A 16,835-nucleotide genomic window follows, 5' to 3' on the forward strand; every position below is an offset into this window, starting at 1 on the left:
TTTACGCGGATTTTGGGACTGCTCCTTGATTCTGTTGGTTCTGATGGTTTGATAGAGGTGTCCATCATCCAAATTGACCAATCGTTTGCGGTGATATGACTGTGCGTAAGCCGGCTCCTTCGCCTTCAAGACGCAGGACGCACAGCGAAGACAGCAGAACACACAGCTCTAATAACAGTAAGAGCCGTTGTCTTATTTGAGTGATTATTGAGCCGTTCTTTTGTATTTCTTGTATCTAATAATGGCTGACTGGAAAAGGCAAAAGAAGATTTCGGAGGAGCTCCGGTCATTCCCATTGACTCTTCTTCGGATGATTAAGATCTCTTTGTTGCTGAGGGCACATCGGACGGCAGTGACCCTGATTATAGACTTCATCGGAAAGGTTTGTAAAATATGTTTTGTGATCATTTACTCATCATGTTGGTATGAAATTACGGAGTTCTTCCGCTATTATTACTGTTAAATTACCCATTTAGCTAGCTAGCCTATTCCATACAATGAAGGGATGAATACACACACTCAAACTGGTTCAAACTGGATTGTTTGCTAACTTCCCCAGTACAAGCAAGTCTACCACAACAAAACGTTAGTGTTTTCAGTTACAGTGAGTCATTACTGTTCCATTACATTTCCTGTTTACTAAAACAAAATCATTGCCAGTCTATGAATATATCTTTTTTTCTTCCTCCTTTGTTGCACAGTGATGATGAAGATTATGAGGGGCCTTCGTCGTCTACTGCCTCTGCACCAGCCCAACCCTCTGCCCCAGCTATCTGGACCACATCTATCTTCATCAGCTATCTTTACCACCCGACGTGCTTCTGCTCCTCAGCTACAGGCGAGGCCATCTATACCTCATCCACAACCATCAAGCACAACCCCCACCTCATTTGACTGAAGGAAAGGAAAAAACCTGACCCGCTCAGGTTCATGCCAGCCAGGACCCCAGGCCCCACCTTTGATACAACAGCATCATGGTCTCCCCTCACCCTGTTCCAGCTGTTTTTCAGTGCATCTGCGGTCAGGACAATTATGAAAATACGAATTCCAATATTGCTAAGCGAGTACAGGCTGGGATGAAGTTAGTATGGAAGGTGCTTACAGCAAAGGAGTTTTACATTTTCATGGACATCATGGTTTATACAGGCGTTGTTCAGGTACACCACAGATCTGACTACTGGCGAAAAGGCATGGCCATACAACTTTCACTTCCCTGGTGAAAAGATGTCACGGAGCTGCTTTGAAGCCATCTTGAGGTCCCTGCATTTGAGTAACCCGGAAGAAGATGAAGACAATGAGCGGAAGAGGAACAGTGATCACTATAACAGACTTTTCAAGAACAAGCTTCTCTACACTGAGATAGTGCCTGCCAAGCCAACTTTCATCCCTATAAAAACATTTGCATAGATGAGGATGGTCGCAACCGAGGCCCGCATCAGCATGAAACAATACATGAAGGACAAACCCACAAAGTGGGGCTACAAACTCTTTGTTCTTGCTGATGCATCAACACATGGAATTTTTTTGTACACCAGCAAGAGTGGGGTCACCACAGGCCATGGTCTCAGCTACACTGCAGTCATGGACCTTTCGCCATTTTAACTGCTTGGTGGGGGCTACACTTTGTTTTTAGACCATTTTTATAGTAGCCCTACCCTATTTCTGGACTTCCACAAACCACACAAAACGACCTCCACAAAAAGACAGAAAAAAACAAATGTAGAAATTTGTGCAAATTTATTAAAAAAGAAAAACTGAAATATCACATGGTCATAAGTATTCAGACCCTTTGCTCTGACACTCATATTTAACTCACATGCTGTACATTTCTTCCGATCCTCCTTGAGATGGTTCTACTCCTTCATTGGAGTCCTGCTGTGTGTAATTAAACTGATTGGACTTGATTAGGAAAGGCACACACCTGTCTATATAAGACCTTACAGCTCACAGTGCATGTCAGAGCAAATGAGAATCATGAGGTCGAAGTAACTGCCCAAGGAGCTCAGAGACAGAATTGTGGCAAGGCACAGATCTGGCCAAGGTTACTAAACAATTTCTGCAGCACTCAAGGTTTCTAAGAGCACAGTGGCCTCCATAATCCTTAAATGGAAGCAATTTGGGACGACCAGAACTCTTCCTAGACCTGGCCTCCAGCCAAACTGAGCAATCGTGGGAGAAGAGCCTTGGTGAGAGAGGTAAAGAAGAACCCAAAGATCACTGTGGCTGAGCTCCAGAGATGCAGTAGGGAGATGGGAGAAAGTTCCACAAAGTCAACTATCACTGCAGCAATCCACCAGTCGGGGCTTTATGGCAGAGTGGCCCGACGGAAGCCTCTCCTCAGTGCAAGACACATGAAAGCCCGCATGGAGTTTGCCAAAAAACACATGAAGGACTCCCAGACTATGAGAAATAAGATTCTCTGGTCTGATGAGACCAAGATTGAACTTTTTGGCCTTAATTATAAGCGGTATGTGTGGAGAAAACCAGGCACTGCTCATCACCTGTCCAATACAGTCTCAACAGTGAAGCATGGTGGTGGCAGCATCATGCTGTGGGGGTGTTTTTCAGCTGCAGGGACAGGACGATGAATGCGGCCAAGTACAGAGAGATCCTGGAAGAAAACCTCATCCAGAGTGCTCTGGACCTCAGACTGGGCCGAAGGTTCACCTTCCAACAAGACAATGACCCTAAGCACACAGCTAAAATAACAAAGGAATGGCTTCGGAACAACTCTGTGACCATTCTTGAATGGCCCAGCCAGAGCCCTGACCTAAACCCAATTGAGCATCTCTGGAGAGACCTGAAAATGGCTGTCCACCAATGTTTACCATCCAACCTGACAGAACTGGAGAGGATCCCCAAATCCAGATGTGAAAAACTTGTTGCATCATCCCCAAAACGACTCATGGCTGTACTAGCTCAAAAGGGTGCTTCTACTCAATACTGAGCAAAGGGTCTGAATACTTATGACCATGTGATATTTCAGTTTTTCTTTTTTAATAAATTTGCAAAAAATTCTACATTTCTGTTTTTTTTCTGTCAAGATGGGGTAATGAGTGTACATTGAGAAATAAAATGAACTTTTCTGGAAAATGGCTGCAATGAAACAGAGAGAAATTTATAGGGGTCTGAATACTTTCCGTACACACTGTAGATATGCCTCTAATAAATTCTCTATAACTCTGCTATGCTTGACTCTTATAGCATCAGTGTGTGAACAGGTGATGTTAAGATGTTATTTTATTGTTTTCTACAGTTTTTGGGCTTCAAACAGCATTATACCTAGGGGGATATTCCCAATAAAATGTGTTATCTTTTCAGGCGAGAATTGAATCTTTCATTTATGCTGTTTTCCATCTGAGTTTACTCTTGAATAGTAATAGTTATACTTTTACTTATAATTGATTTATATCCCATAGCTTCTGACTTATCAAAGGATACCAGAATTATGTATGTAGGCCTTATGGTTGAGACGTTATACCTGTTTGATTTTGGGTATGCTATTTTAGCCGTTTTTTCCTTTTTTGGGGTATGTGTTCAACAGGTTAACAACCTACCTAAAGTAAAGGTCAATATCTCTAATTGTATAACAAACTCATGTTTATACCTTAATATCAGGAAACCTGAATGTATGTTCTACTCAAAAAATCGTCAAATAGAGATCCAGACCAGAGGTTATTGTAGCAGGAAGAAGGTTGTCAGTAGTGTGTAAGTTCAAATATTTCGGCATCATAATAGACACACACCTCACATCTAAAAAAGTTTGTTGCAAAACACAATGATGGCATTGGTTATAGGCGCATTTCTAAGCTTCTGAATGTTCCAGTGAGCACTGTTGGGGCCATAAAACGGAAGTGGAAAGACAATCATTTCACCATAAATTTGTTTTGACCAGGTGCTCTTCGCAAGATTTCTGACAGAGGAGTGAAAAGAATAGTCAGAAGAGTTGTCCAAGAGCCAAGGACCACTTGTGGAGAGCTTCAAAAAGACCTGCAATTAGCAGGTACTGTTGTCTCAAAGAAAACAGTAAGTAATGCACTCCACCGCCATGGCCTGTATGCACGCTCACCACGCAAGACTCCATTGCTGAAGGAAAAAGCATGTTGAAGCTCATTTAAAGTTTGCTGCACAACATTTGGAAAAGCCAGTGAAATACTGGGAGAATATAGTGTGCTCAGATGAGAGCAAACAACAGTGAAGTTTGGAGGTGGGAAGATCATGGTGTGGGGCTGCTTTTCAGCAAATGGTACTGGCAAACTTCACATAATTGAAGGAAGGATGAATGGGCAAATTTACAGAGACATTCTTGACAGAAATCTGCTGCCATCTACCAGGATGATGAAGATGAAACGAGGGTGGACATTTCAGCAAGACAATGATCCCAAACACACTGCCAAGGAAACTCTCAACTGGTCTCAAAGAAAGAAAATAAAGCTGCTAGAATGGCCCAGCCAATCACCTAACTTAAATCCCATTGAAAATCTATGGAAAGAACTGAAGATCAAGATTCATAGAAGAGGCCCACGGAACCTTCAAGATTTGAAGACTGTTTGTGTGGAAGAATGGGCCAAAATCACACCAGAGCAATGCATGCGACTAGTTTCTCCATACAGGAGGCGTCTCAAAGCAAGTCATTACCAACAAAGGCTTTTGTACAAAGTATTGAATAAATATCAGTAAGCGTGTTCAATACTTTTTTCCCTGTGTCATTTCACATTATTACACATAACTTTATTTCTGAACTTCTTTGTTTTGGTTTCTTTGTATGTATGGATTACTTGGGTTGTTACCAACATCTGGTGAAAATGTCAGTAGCTCCTTTGGAAATATTTACTGAGAAAAATGGTGAGGTGTTCAATACTTATTTCACCCGCTGTATGCTTATCTGTGCTTCTCTTTTGTGCTTATGAGCCTGTGTATGTTTTAATATTTTCTGTTATCCCATCGACCTGCCAGGGACTGCAGATGAAAATAAGTCTGTATGGCTAAATCTGGTACATTTACATACTGGATTGAAGTCCTCATGAAGATTAATGTGCACGGTTCCTTTAAATACATAAACAAATAAGTTTAATTTGACTGAGGAGAACTCAGTCTGCAGTTAGTACAGAAGTGAATGAACAAGACTATGGGTTACCTATCAATTAACGTTTTGTAGTGGACCTAAATTTATTAGTTATGTATTTTAATAAATTTATGAGAATTGATACCCAATTATGAATTATTATTCATAAAATCAGAATTTCCTCGTAAAGGGCACCACCGGAGTTGTTATAATCCTAGAGTCTCCGGACCTCTAGGTAGTTTTGAATAATTATACAATTATTACCAGTGATCAGTTAGTTAATAATCGCTCAATTATCTTAAATCAGTCAGTCAGTCTCATATCTAAAGGGTCAATTCTCTTGGCAGGAACTATAAATAGGCAACACACACAGCTCTTGATTATATTACAGTGAATTTATTCTCTAACTAAGGTGATAAAAGATGGTTGGATACAGGGAACATAAACATTTGCTGAACACTGAGCCTGGAGGTTCGATTGAGGGAAGCATTCGACTCATACGGCATAGAAGAGCTAATGAGAGTAAACTAATGCTATAGTTTAGGAGTTAAAATGGACATCTGATCACAGGACGTGTGTTAAGTCTTACTGCTTGTCGACAGCCTGCTTTTGGCCTGTTGCACGGGTCCCACGCTAGCTGCCGATCCTGGCTTTTTGCTAGGGATTCTCCGGGGTTCTCCGTGTCTGATTGAAAACGCCTCCTCCGTCTGGCAATTCGGCTGTTTGCAGGTTTCCTTGGTTGTAGCTGGCGAGACCACGTGGCTTGGTCTGACCTCGGTGAAGTTGGCTTGACGAAAAAGGCTTAAAATGGAACTTGGTCGTTCCTGAATTAGTCCAGTGTAACTTAACGGACTGATAACTTTAACAAACAAAAGAAATAAAGAAAATAAAACAAACTGAAGGCAGATCGATGTCACGGCACTTCAGGTGTGTAGCTTCAGGCGAACAAAAGGGCCTGTTTGCTTCGCTGGCCGAGTCTGGGCGTGTTGCCTGGCGAGGCACGCCACGCGCGTGCCGAAGCATCCAGAGGGCCAGAGTGGAAGAGAGCCAACAGCGAAGCGAAGAGAGGAGACAGGAGAGTAAGAGTGAAAACCGCGAGCAGGTCGCGTGTCGCTCTTTTGTTGCCTGGGGCGTGGTTCCCCAGGGGGCGTCTCAGGTTTCCCCAGGAACTGCCTTTCTAAACTTAATGTCTAAAGAAAAGAAATCTATTTGCACGTATTATAATCAAATATTTTCCACAATCGAACCTCAATGGTTGAACGGTTGTACTGTTCTAGGCATTTGGTAACAGGAAACAATTGTCACATTAGTGGTCAGGATTTTTATACATTTAACCGCATTTCCGATGAGGGCATGTAATACTTATTTCGTCCACTTGGGGGAGCTCAGGTTACATGAGGAAAGCTTGGATTAAATCAAAGATCGTCTCTCCTTAGGAACCGGGGAATTTGTTGATTCATCCTTAAATTCAAGCTGGCGATTAAGAGTATAGTAAAACATTTCTTTGTCATCATTTCTAAAGGGATTTTGTAAGAAAGTATTATGAACAAGCATTGATTACATTAGATGAAGGAGTGTCTTGCTGAAAATAAAAACATTGCACAAGTAACTTCTTTTCAGCACTAATATCAACAACAGATAGCAACAACAGTTAACATAACTACTCAAATAGAGGCAAACATATTCAGGTAACTAAAGATTTAATTAAATTTAATTAGATGCTTTGAGTCTTTTGGAGATTGCAGTCCTTTGTCATCCAAAGTTCAGTGTCTGGAACATGTCACACTTAGGTGAGACAAGGAGTATCCCTTTGATGTGGTAATAAACAAAGAATAAGGTCAGTTTCCACGGAAACGTGTGTGGTGGGGTAAGTTTTGATAGGCTGTTCAGGGAGATGCCAATGGCTGGCTCGTGTCCCTTTGTCAGTTTAACAGTCAGGCCCCGCATTATCAGCTTCGGAATCAAAAAGGTGCCAGTTTTATGGTCGGGCTAGCACTTCGAGAAAGCAACTTTGACCCCTCCCCATCTTCTCTGGGGAGGAGAAAGGAATTTAGGGGTAGCTCCAAATTTATTCAATATAAAATGCACAAATCCACATCGTTGTTCACTACAGTTTATATCTAAAATAGATAGTTTGTCTTCAAAGTAAAGGTTAAGTGTTAACTTTACACAGCTTTGAACTTACCTTAATGATGCCAACAAAATGTTCAGTTCCTACTGACTTGCAGTGGTGATTTTTAATGTTGGATATTGTCAGTTTTTCTAAATGTAATCATTGTTTACATGGAAATGAGTTTTTCTTAAGAGTAGCCATTTGTTGTGTCTTCATTTTATCCCATAACAGTGGACTAGATGTCAGAAAATATTTACAAGCAAGACGGTGGTCATTGAGCGCCTTCTGTTGGTGAGATTGGGGCATTTAATGTCAAATGAACATATCTGATCAAGGATGAAAGTTAAATAATAATAGTCAGGTGGCAAGGGTCTTGCCATTAGAGATTAAATACTATTCAGGACATGTTAACTAAATGGAGCAAACCTGAACAGATGAATTGCTGATGGAGCAGCACCTTGCAGCGGTAGCAGCCAAATGTGGCAGCTCTCATACATATTTTCTTTAGGAATTGCCCATTTTAGTTTCTGATGTAATAATCTGTTGATATGGTTTTGATGTGTCCATTGCCCTGCATCAAAGTCCACTAGAATCGTCCCAGAAGCGTTTCAGCAGCAGAGCATGCAGCCTGTCTTACGTTATAAACTTATTACTTATTTTTTTGTGTGTGTGCTTCTGTCTGCTACCTTCTTCACAGCTCTATGTGACCGGGTTTCGTTCCGTAAACTTCATGCTGCATATCCCACAAAGAGCATTTCAGAATCAGAGCGTTTTGCCTGCATGGTTTTGCTGACATGTTTAGATTTTGTTGATGTACATTTGGTAATCAGTGTTTGCTTTTTGTGCTTCTATGATTAAGTAGGCTTCGTAGTTAAATGAATTCTTTTTGTGTCCGTTTTAACCGTGTTTATTGTTGTTGTTGTGTTTTGTTTTGTCTTTATTTTAGACTTGGGATGCTCGTCTTCTGATGGAGCGCTCTCTGGCTGTGAAATGTCCAGATATCAGCACTCACTTGGCTGGAACCAAGAAGGTCCAGCAGATTCTTGCCAGACCTGGAGTTCTAGAGAAGTTCTTCCCCAACCAACCCCAAGTAGTGGAGCAGATCAGAGCAACTTTCGCTGGCCTGTACACTCTAGACATGGTGAAAAAATAACACACACTACACAGTTGTTTCTGTTAGGGCCGCACCTAACCATTATTTTCCCATTAGTCAATTAATCTGTTTTTTGATTTTTTAAGTATTCTTTTTTTATTACTCGATTAATATAAGTAAACAATTTATCCAAAATAAATATTAAATACTTGTCTCATTAATAATTCAATATTTTATTCAATCATCCTGAAAGGGACACATAAAGCACATTAGAATAATGATAAGAGGTCTATCTTAAGTCTTATTTCCAAATCACTGCAGTGTTATATTAATAATATACATTTATCTGACGCTTTAATCCAAAGTGACTTACGCCTCTGGAGCAACGAGGGGTTAAGTGTCTATGTCAGGGACATATTGGTGTCTCACAGTGGATTCGAACCCGGGTCTCTCACACCAAAGGCATGTGTCTTATCCACTGCGCCATCACCAATAACAGAACCTATTTGTCAGATCCCTGATCAGAAAAATACTCTACCTCAGATTCAAAAGGATTGCTGTGACACACAGAGTGATGTAATCACTGTATATCAAACCTTTTCCTGAACTGAAGAATCAGTTTTACTTAAGTACTTGATTAAAAACTTCAAATGCTTATGAGATCGTTTTGTTTCGTCACTGGAGTAATAAGCCATAAGATAATCACTGGCAAGTGTATTTTTCACAGTATTAGATTCTCTTTGTGGTGGTAGCTATTATCTTTAAAATAATAATAATAATAATATTAAATAATACTGTAAATATCGCTCAACCATAACCTAACCTCAAATCAGCATCTCCATATCAATTTAACTGAAAGAGCAGCATCTGTATTGTTGACAGTATTGAAAATCATGCCTGCAGGATTTCTAAATACCTTATATCATACCTTGATATGGCCGGGCCTAACCTAACCTAGTAAGTTGATGTTTCTGCACTGCGAAATGTATACAGAAAAAGTTAATGTAAAATCATTTGAAATAATTTAATTTTTATGCTGTGCTAATATGTCCTGGTATTTTATCTTTCCTGTTTCTTGCTTTGTCCATTTTGCCTTTAGGGACCAGAGGGTGACAAAACAGTTGATATGGCCTTGGCAGCACCGGATCGCTTTGTCCTGAAGCCACAGCGAGAGGGAGGAGGTACAATGAAAGAAACATCTTTAGAAATACCCCCTTCCATCAAATACTAAAATCACTGCCACATTGGTCACTATTTCTTAAACCAGAAGACTTTGAAATGTCAGTAACTCCATGGACATGTATGTCACAGTTCGTACATTCGTTCGTAGCATTGAAGGTTTTATTGAAAGGTACACAAGTTAAAGCTATCTTACCAAGGTGAGAATTAGTATGCATTTTTTGTCAACAGTTGGTCACAGAGCTGTTTAAAGTCCAAGTCATGTTTCAAGTCTTTCAAGACAAGCTTACATCAAGTCTCAAGTTTGTCAGATCATGTCTCGAGACAAGTCACAAGTCCTTAAGGGTAAGTCGTAAGTCAAATTCCCATGAGCAACTGCAGTTCAACATGTCAGTCTTTAGGGTTTTGGAATGCTGGTTGTAGTGTGTGTATATATATATATATATATATATATATTTTTTTTTATTATTTGTTTTATTTTTTTTCAAATTTGTTAACAATAATAATAATTTCACATAACTGAGACCAGTAGGTGTGTTGCTTTACTAAGGGTATATCAGATAACATTTGTCCATGTACTGTGGAAAATAATGCATGCTTATGTAGGGTGTTAGATAGGACCACAAAATATGAAAGCCGAGAATGGACATAAATACATACAAATTGACTACTAAAATTGATTTATTATTTGCTGATCAACCACTGTGAAAGAGACAAGAATCATATTGGTATTTTTACTTCTGGAAAAAGCATCTGTCTAAAGGTAGTCTTGTCATCACTGTGAGGTTACTAGGCAACCAGCTAAGACTACAGGAAGTTGCTGTGCCCAATCTAGAAACTGTTTGGCCTCCTGTAAACCCCCATTGTCTGATGTTTTTTACCTTTGGACAGAGCCAGGCTAACTTTCCCACTGTTCCAGCAAAGCTAAACAAACAGTCTCTGGGTTAGCTTCATTTTTAACGTACAGAAATGAGAGCGATATTGATCTTCTGAACTCTAGTAGTAAGTTTGTAAACTAATTTAACTAATGTACTTCTTTTAAGGCATTGGGTCCTTAAGTAAGTCAAGTCTTAAGCCAGACAAATCCAAGTCTGATTCTTAAATGTTTTTCCATACTTTGTTATGCCATCATTTTTCCAGGTAACAACATCTATGGATCAGAGATCTCTCAGGTTCTGGAGGAAGTGAAGGAGAGTACAGAGAGGATGGCCTATATTCTGATGGATAAAATCCATCCTACCCCTTTACAGAACTACCTGCTTAGGCGAGACTCCCCTCTAAAAATCAGCAACTGTCTCAGTGAACTGGGAGTGTTTGGAGCATATGTCAGGTATGTAATCACTATTTCATTGGCATTAAATAAAACTATGTTGGAACGACACAGTGGCCAAGATCATGCCAACACACGGTTAATTAGCACCAGCAAGACAAGCAGGAGGACTGGATACAGGGTTATCAATCTAAAAGTGGTAGTTCTCTCTGGAACTGTCTCGGTGCAAATCCTAAGAGTTAATCATTACCCTAGGAAAAGGGAGGGAGGTAGATTTGTCACATGATAACAGGTTATATTTAAGCAATAGCTCACGACAGGATTCGCGTCGGGCCAGCAACCCCCTTAACTGTGATATAATAAGCGTTTATCACGGCCTGAAGTGAGGTATTTCTTTTATAAAACTGTTACCAAGTGTGGCAAAAAGAAAGTACGCACTACAATTTGACTTTATTTCATCAGCAGACATTTCTTTATGAATACAAAAAGTAACTCCACCAGGCTGCCGGTAGGCTACATAGGCATGACGGTTGCTAAGCAACATACATCAAAGGCTAGAATTATTAGAACTATTTATTTACATCTATTTGCACGTTGCCGTTTGTTGTGCAGCCACTAAAAACTGTCCAGCGTCAGTAGATTGACTTTGGTAACTTATAATATGCTTGCTCTTGTGTGCGGTCGGCCAGCAGTGTGTCAAATAATAACACTTTAATATTATACCTACCATAAAGGCCGGTCTCTCCTTCAGCAATAGTCTTTTGAACAGGCTATTGAAACTTAAACTTTGTTGCAATATTGCAGACATCTGGGGCGAGTAGTGGACTGCTGAGTGTGTGTGTGAGGGAAATGTTGAATCACGTAATAAGCAATGACTTCTCTCTCTCTCTCATTATTTATTTATTTATTTATTTATCTCCGCCGGTAAAATGCGATCTGTATCAGATCACATTTTCATACCAGGTGTAAATGGGGCGTGAGACCCCCACGAAGCTCAGATTATAACTCGAACCCTGTTTGTCGCGGAGTGATACGGATCTGTGCGAAGGAATTCGACGCTAATTATGTCACTACTTTGAAGCAATCAGATTGCTTGACTTGAGCTACCCATTTAATAAATTGAGTTTGTATCTTCCATCTGCTACATAGCAGACAATGTACACTGACCAAAATTATAAACGCAACACTTTTGTTTTTGCCCCCATTCATCATCAACTCAAAGATGTAAGGTGGCCTTTATTGTGGCCAGCGTAAGGCAAACCTGCAATACCAAAGGAGAAGTGCTCACTAACACAGATTTTGAAACAATATGTGAGAGAAATAGGCCTTTTGTGTACATAGAGAAAGTCTTAGATCTTTGACTTCAGCTCGTGATGAATGGGGGCAAAAACAAAAGTGTTGCGTTATAATTTTGTGTACATTAATATTAATAAATAAACTATAATCAATGGAGCAGTGCTGAGCATGAATTTGAGCTTAGGGTTAGTTATGTTATGTCAGTAGGGGTGTTATTTGTTGTCTAATATGGTCATGCAGCGTGGTTGTGGAGAAATGGCTCCATAGCGCCCCATATAAAATTTCAAAGAAGCAGCCCCCGCCGTACATTTTACATAGCTGTACGAAATGTGGGGGGCCAATGTATCATCTCTAGACTTAAACATCACCCTCTTGGAGGCATACAAATCCAACAGGAAGTCGGCTATTTTGAATTAAATTAGTCACTTTACACACAAACTCCTGTTAGAGCTTTAACTCGATTGACTTCAGATGTGGGCAGCGCAGTCTTAGGAGCCTTGCAATGTTAAATTGCGCAGTTTTTCTTTGATCATGTCCATGGCGTGACGTTGAATTGATTTCGACATGAAAAAGGAAGTAGCATGTGAATGGACTAGACTTGGTCAGATCTGTCCCAAAATTCACAAGTAAACCTCTTAGAGACTTATGTCAATATCCAGTCATAGTGATAGCGCCACGCACTGGCATCCAGAAAGGACATGTTTCAAACCTAATTTCTTATGCCCAATTCATATTTTTACCCCACTAAGCATTAATGGACAAAAATGTCTATAGTGAGGCTCCTCATAGGAGGTTGATCACATCCATCTCAGAGTTCTTGGTACTTGGTGAGTAATTATTCGCAATTACACAGGAAGCTGTTTTTTGAGAGCTATACCCTAAACCCAACCTGAAGTCAGCAACTTGAATTGAATAAGTAACTGACATCAACCACAAATAATTTCCACACTTCACCTGTGTAATATATTCAGTGTGAACTTCGGGACTAAATGGAAGTGATGTGCATGTGCTTCCATAGAAATGAGTCCACATGGTGGCGCTGTAAATAAACGTTCAGTGTGTAATGTTTCTGAGGATATATTGAAAGAAAATCTAAAATCCATAACTATGTTTTCAGTGGTGTATAAAGACCTTATAAAATGAAACAGTATGTTTTTGTTACCTTAGAATGAGCCATTTCTATCTACATAAGTGTCGTGGAAATTATATTCCTGGTGAGGGGCTGAGCAAATAATTGAGTTACAACAAATTATCATTGTCTTTGAAGAATTTATTTAACAAAAGCGAATAAACAGAGAAGTACTAAAACACAAATCAGCTGGACCAGAGGTTCTGTCTCCATAGACAGTCACTAATGTCTGGCCCCGAGCAAAGGGATGCATCCTTTACACAGTGTAGGTTTCTGTGTTTTGGGTAACAGAGATCCTTTCCCAGCCTTGAATGAACATTCCAGGAGAGGAGAGGAACAACAAGAGAGGAAAGCACCAAAAACAATCTCACAGCTCTGACCTAAACCCTAGTTAATGTGGACAGACTAACATAAGTAGTATAGGAGAGGAAAGGTTAAGGATAAAACACAATACATAATAATAATAGTAAAAGAACATACATAAAAGATTAAATGTAAGAGGACACAATTTTCTGCCATAACAATAACCACGGGTCCCCCCCTCCCATGGATCTCACCATGTTGCACCGTCATGTCTCTACAGTAGCTGAAAATGGACAAACGCTACAGAGCACGTTTCGTCACTACATTCTTCTTGCTCGACTTCTGGTAGAATTCAGGCAGTGTCGATGCCCATCACTAAGTTGAATACATAAGTTTGAAGAAGCAGAAGTAATACTATACAGCAGGGGCCGCAAATATATTTTGCATTGGAACAAATCTCACAGGATATTTATGTGCCCCAAGTATGCCTGGAAAGTTTTATTCAAATCGGCCCTAGGGGGCGCTACAACTGCAAGAAATGGGCCTGGCATTACACAGATTAGACTATAAAAAAGATATTCACTCTCCAGTCATCACAAATCTCACAGGATATGTCCTCATAACTAATTGAAACTTGCCCTGAAACTTAACCCCTAGTTGCTCCAGAGGCGTGCGACCAGTCGCTGTGAATAAAAGCGTCAGCTAAATAAATAAATGTTAATCAGACTATAAACAAACAGCTGTTTGTCTTGTCAATACAAAACTCACAGGATGTGTTTCATTACAATTTAAACTTTGTGTTTGAAACTTTTTTGAAATCACAATACTGCAAAAAGATTTGAACCCGGTAACCGCCGCTTGCAGCTATATTTCAAAGTGATCTTGTATTTCTGCTTTATTTCAAAGGCAAACAATTTCCATGTTTCTATATGAAACTGAATGCTGTTGTAACTAAACTATACATTGCCCAAAATGCCAAGGGAGGGAAGGAGGCAAGGAGACGAGGGCCCGTTCAGCCTGCTTGCAGATTTAATTTGTCTTTGTTTCCTTACAGGCAAGGTAAAGACATGGTGATGAACGAGTGTGTGGGTCATCTGCTGAGGACCAAGAGTTCAGAACACTCAGACGGAGGCGTAGCAGCGGGAGTGGCAGTGCTGGACAATCCTCTCCTCATCTAAGTTACACTACTACCTTCTCAGCTTTCAAATAAAAACAAAATCACAAATAGACAACAGTAGAATCAAGTTTTCACTTTTGAGTCATGCTGTTACTTTGGCTGCTAGAGCATGATAATGATGCAGAGCAAATGTGTGTCCCACATTTACTGGAGACAGGTTGGACAGAAATACTACCAGTGTAGGCTGAGGAGATGCTCACATCCCTGGAAGCTTCCATTTTTTCCTTTATTACCAACATTGAGCGTTTAGTGTTTCCCACAAAATGACATTCTACCTGGGTGGCGGTGGCGGTGGCTGGGGCTGTAATGGGTGGTGTTGTGGTTAGCAGGGTACATTTCTATTTCAAGTAGCTATTTATTTATTTCAAGTGTTTATTAACTAGCTTACTTGAATTTGAAAGCTACCTTTCCCTTCAGTTATCTTTTCCGCACACATCTGCTACAAACACAGCGGCTTCCCTCACCTCTTTCTGTGTCTCTTTCCCTGGTAACACTTTACAGTAAGGGTACATGAATTATCATGAATTATGCATTACTTTATGCATTAATCTCATGAATCATCAGGAAATGGCAGTTCCGTCTTTCATTTGTGACTTCATGGATGAACAACATAGGAATTAAAACATCATCATGAATCATGATTTATTAAGCATTATGTTTTATTTGTGAAAAACATGCTCTTTGCTATCCATTGTGTGTAGAGATAAAGTTATTGTACATGAATTATCATGATTTCCTGCAGGAAAAAGCATGACTTCACGCATGTAAGACTCCTTGAATTATTAGGGGAGTATACAATAATCCACAGTACCTCGAAGAGTAATGTTCGTGTCTTCTTCCTAGTAGCCTGCAGGAAAACTGGCAGACCCCAGAAGTGGCCAATCAAAGCACAACACATGAATTCTATTGACATCCAAATACAGTATGACTACTGTATTTACTGTACTGCTACTGTATTTACTGTACTGTCATTAACTAATAGCTTCTCATGATTTCATCATGTCTGTGGCCCCCTAGTGTTGAATGTTCCTTTTGAAACACCAGTGAACAATGTGTTATTCATGATGCCATAATCCTGAAATTACATGAATATGAACATCAAAGTTCAAACTTTTACACACAACGTACAACGGACACAAAATTACACTGAAGACCTTTGCTAAATTCTTAAACCAGTATAAGGCAGTGAAATCAACAGCAATGCCTGGGGAGAGCAGATGATGCATCTACATCAACTTAAACTGCCCTAAAACTCCTCACACATGAACAGCTTGGAATTTTTTTTAAGGTACTTAACCATGCCCTCTCCAGGTGCAGAGTGTGAGCTCCACCAACCGGATCAACAAACCACCTTGAATGATTCACGGTGAAATGCCTGTAGCCCAAACAGACCTATATGCCCTCCTCTACTGTCCTGACATCTTTTAAAGAGTTGCTGAGCTTTTAGCTATGCCATCTGTCTTCATATCAACCCGCCTCATTTGCAGGCCTTGAGAAAAGCAAATTTACCTGAATAGAAACATTTACTTGAAATCACAGCATGTATTGAGTTTTATATATACACACACACACACACACACTCACAAAAGTGAGTACACGTTTTTGTAATAAATCTTTTCATGTGACAACACTGAAGAAATTACACTTTGCTACAATGTAAATAGTGAGTGTACGATTATTGTTAACAATTATTTTTCAAATCAGTTAATTTAATGATTAATTTTTCAATTTGTCAATTAATCTGACTCTTTTTTTTGTGCATTCTAATGAAAACAGTATGTTATTACTATATAAGGCAAAGAGCTGCATATATATGATTTGTCCACCACCACTGTAAACACTGACTAAGACACAGCGGTGACTTATCTGAATGGAATAAATGTTTGAGGAGGTGGGCTAAAACATGTCTTTATTTCATCCAGTAAAGGTTGCTTGCTAGTGTGAATAAATCATTTGAAACTTATTGTAATCGTTATTGTAATTTAGAATCCAGGTCAGTTTGGGGCTGAAGCCACTCAGCAGTCTTGAAATTCAGTTATTCAGCTACAGTGCTAACCGTTCATGTCTATGTGCATACCATTACCATGAAGGGAATGACATGCTGCACACAGCTTTCTCTCTCACACCTCCAACATGCCTGGCCATGCAATTCAGGCATGATGTAACTGGTTTGATTATTATGGATGTCTGATCTCATACAAATCAGGTTC

General features: G+C 39.8%; 1 protein-coding gene across 3 annotated transcripts in view; it reads left to right on the forward strand.

Annotated features, from left to right (window-relative positions):
• Nucleotides 1-15,266, forward strand: part of gss (glutathione synthetase) — a 28,889-nt gene extending 13,623 nt beyond the window's left edge. For all 3 annotated transcript variants that reach the window (XM_038723019.1, XM_038723020.1, XM_038723021.1), the window contains exons 10-13: nt 8,125-8,319; nt 9,371-9,452; nt 10,591-10,780; nt 14,503-15,266. In XM_038723019.1, the coding sequence (XP_038578947.1) occupies nt 8,125-8,319; nt 9,371-9,452; nt 10,591-10,780; nt 14,503-14,626 (591 nt within the window). In that variant the 3' untranslated portion in view covers nt 14,627-15,266. The remainder of the gene's footprint in view (nt 1-8,124; nt 8,320-9,370; nt 9,453-10,590; nt 10,781-14,502) is intronic.
• The last annotated feature ends 1,569 nt before the right edge of the window (nt 15,267-16,835 follow it).

The sequence above is a fragment of the Micropterus salmoides genome, unplaced genomic scaffold (assembly GCF_014851395.1).
Source record: "Micropterus salmoides isolate LMB-PRFRI ecotype aquatic unplaced genomic scaffold, ASM1485139v1 Ms_hic_scaffold_16, whole genome shotgun sequence".
In the NCBI taxonomy this organism is placed as follows: Eukaryota; Metazoa; Chordata; class Actinopteri; order Centrarchiformes; family Centrarchidae; genus Micropterus; species Micropterus salmoides.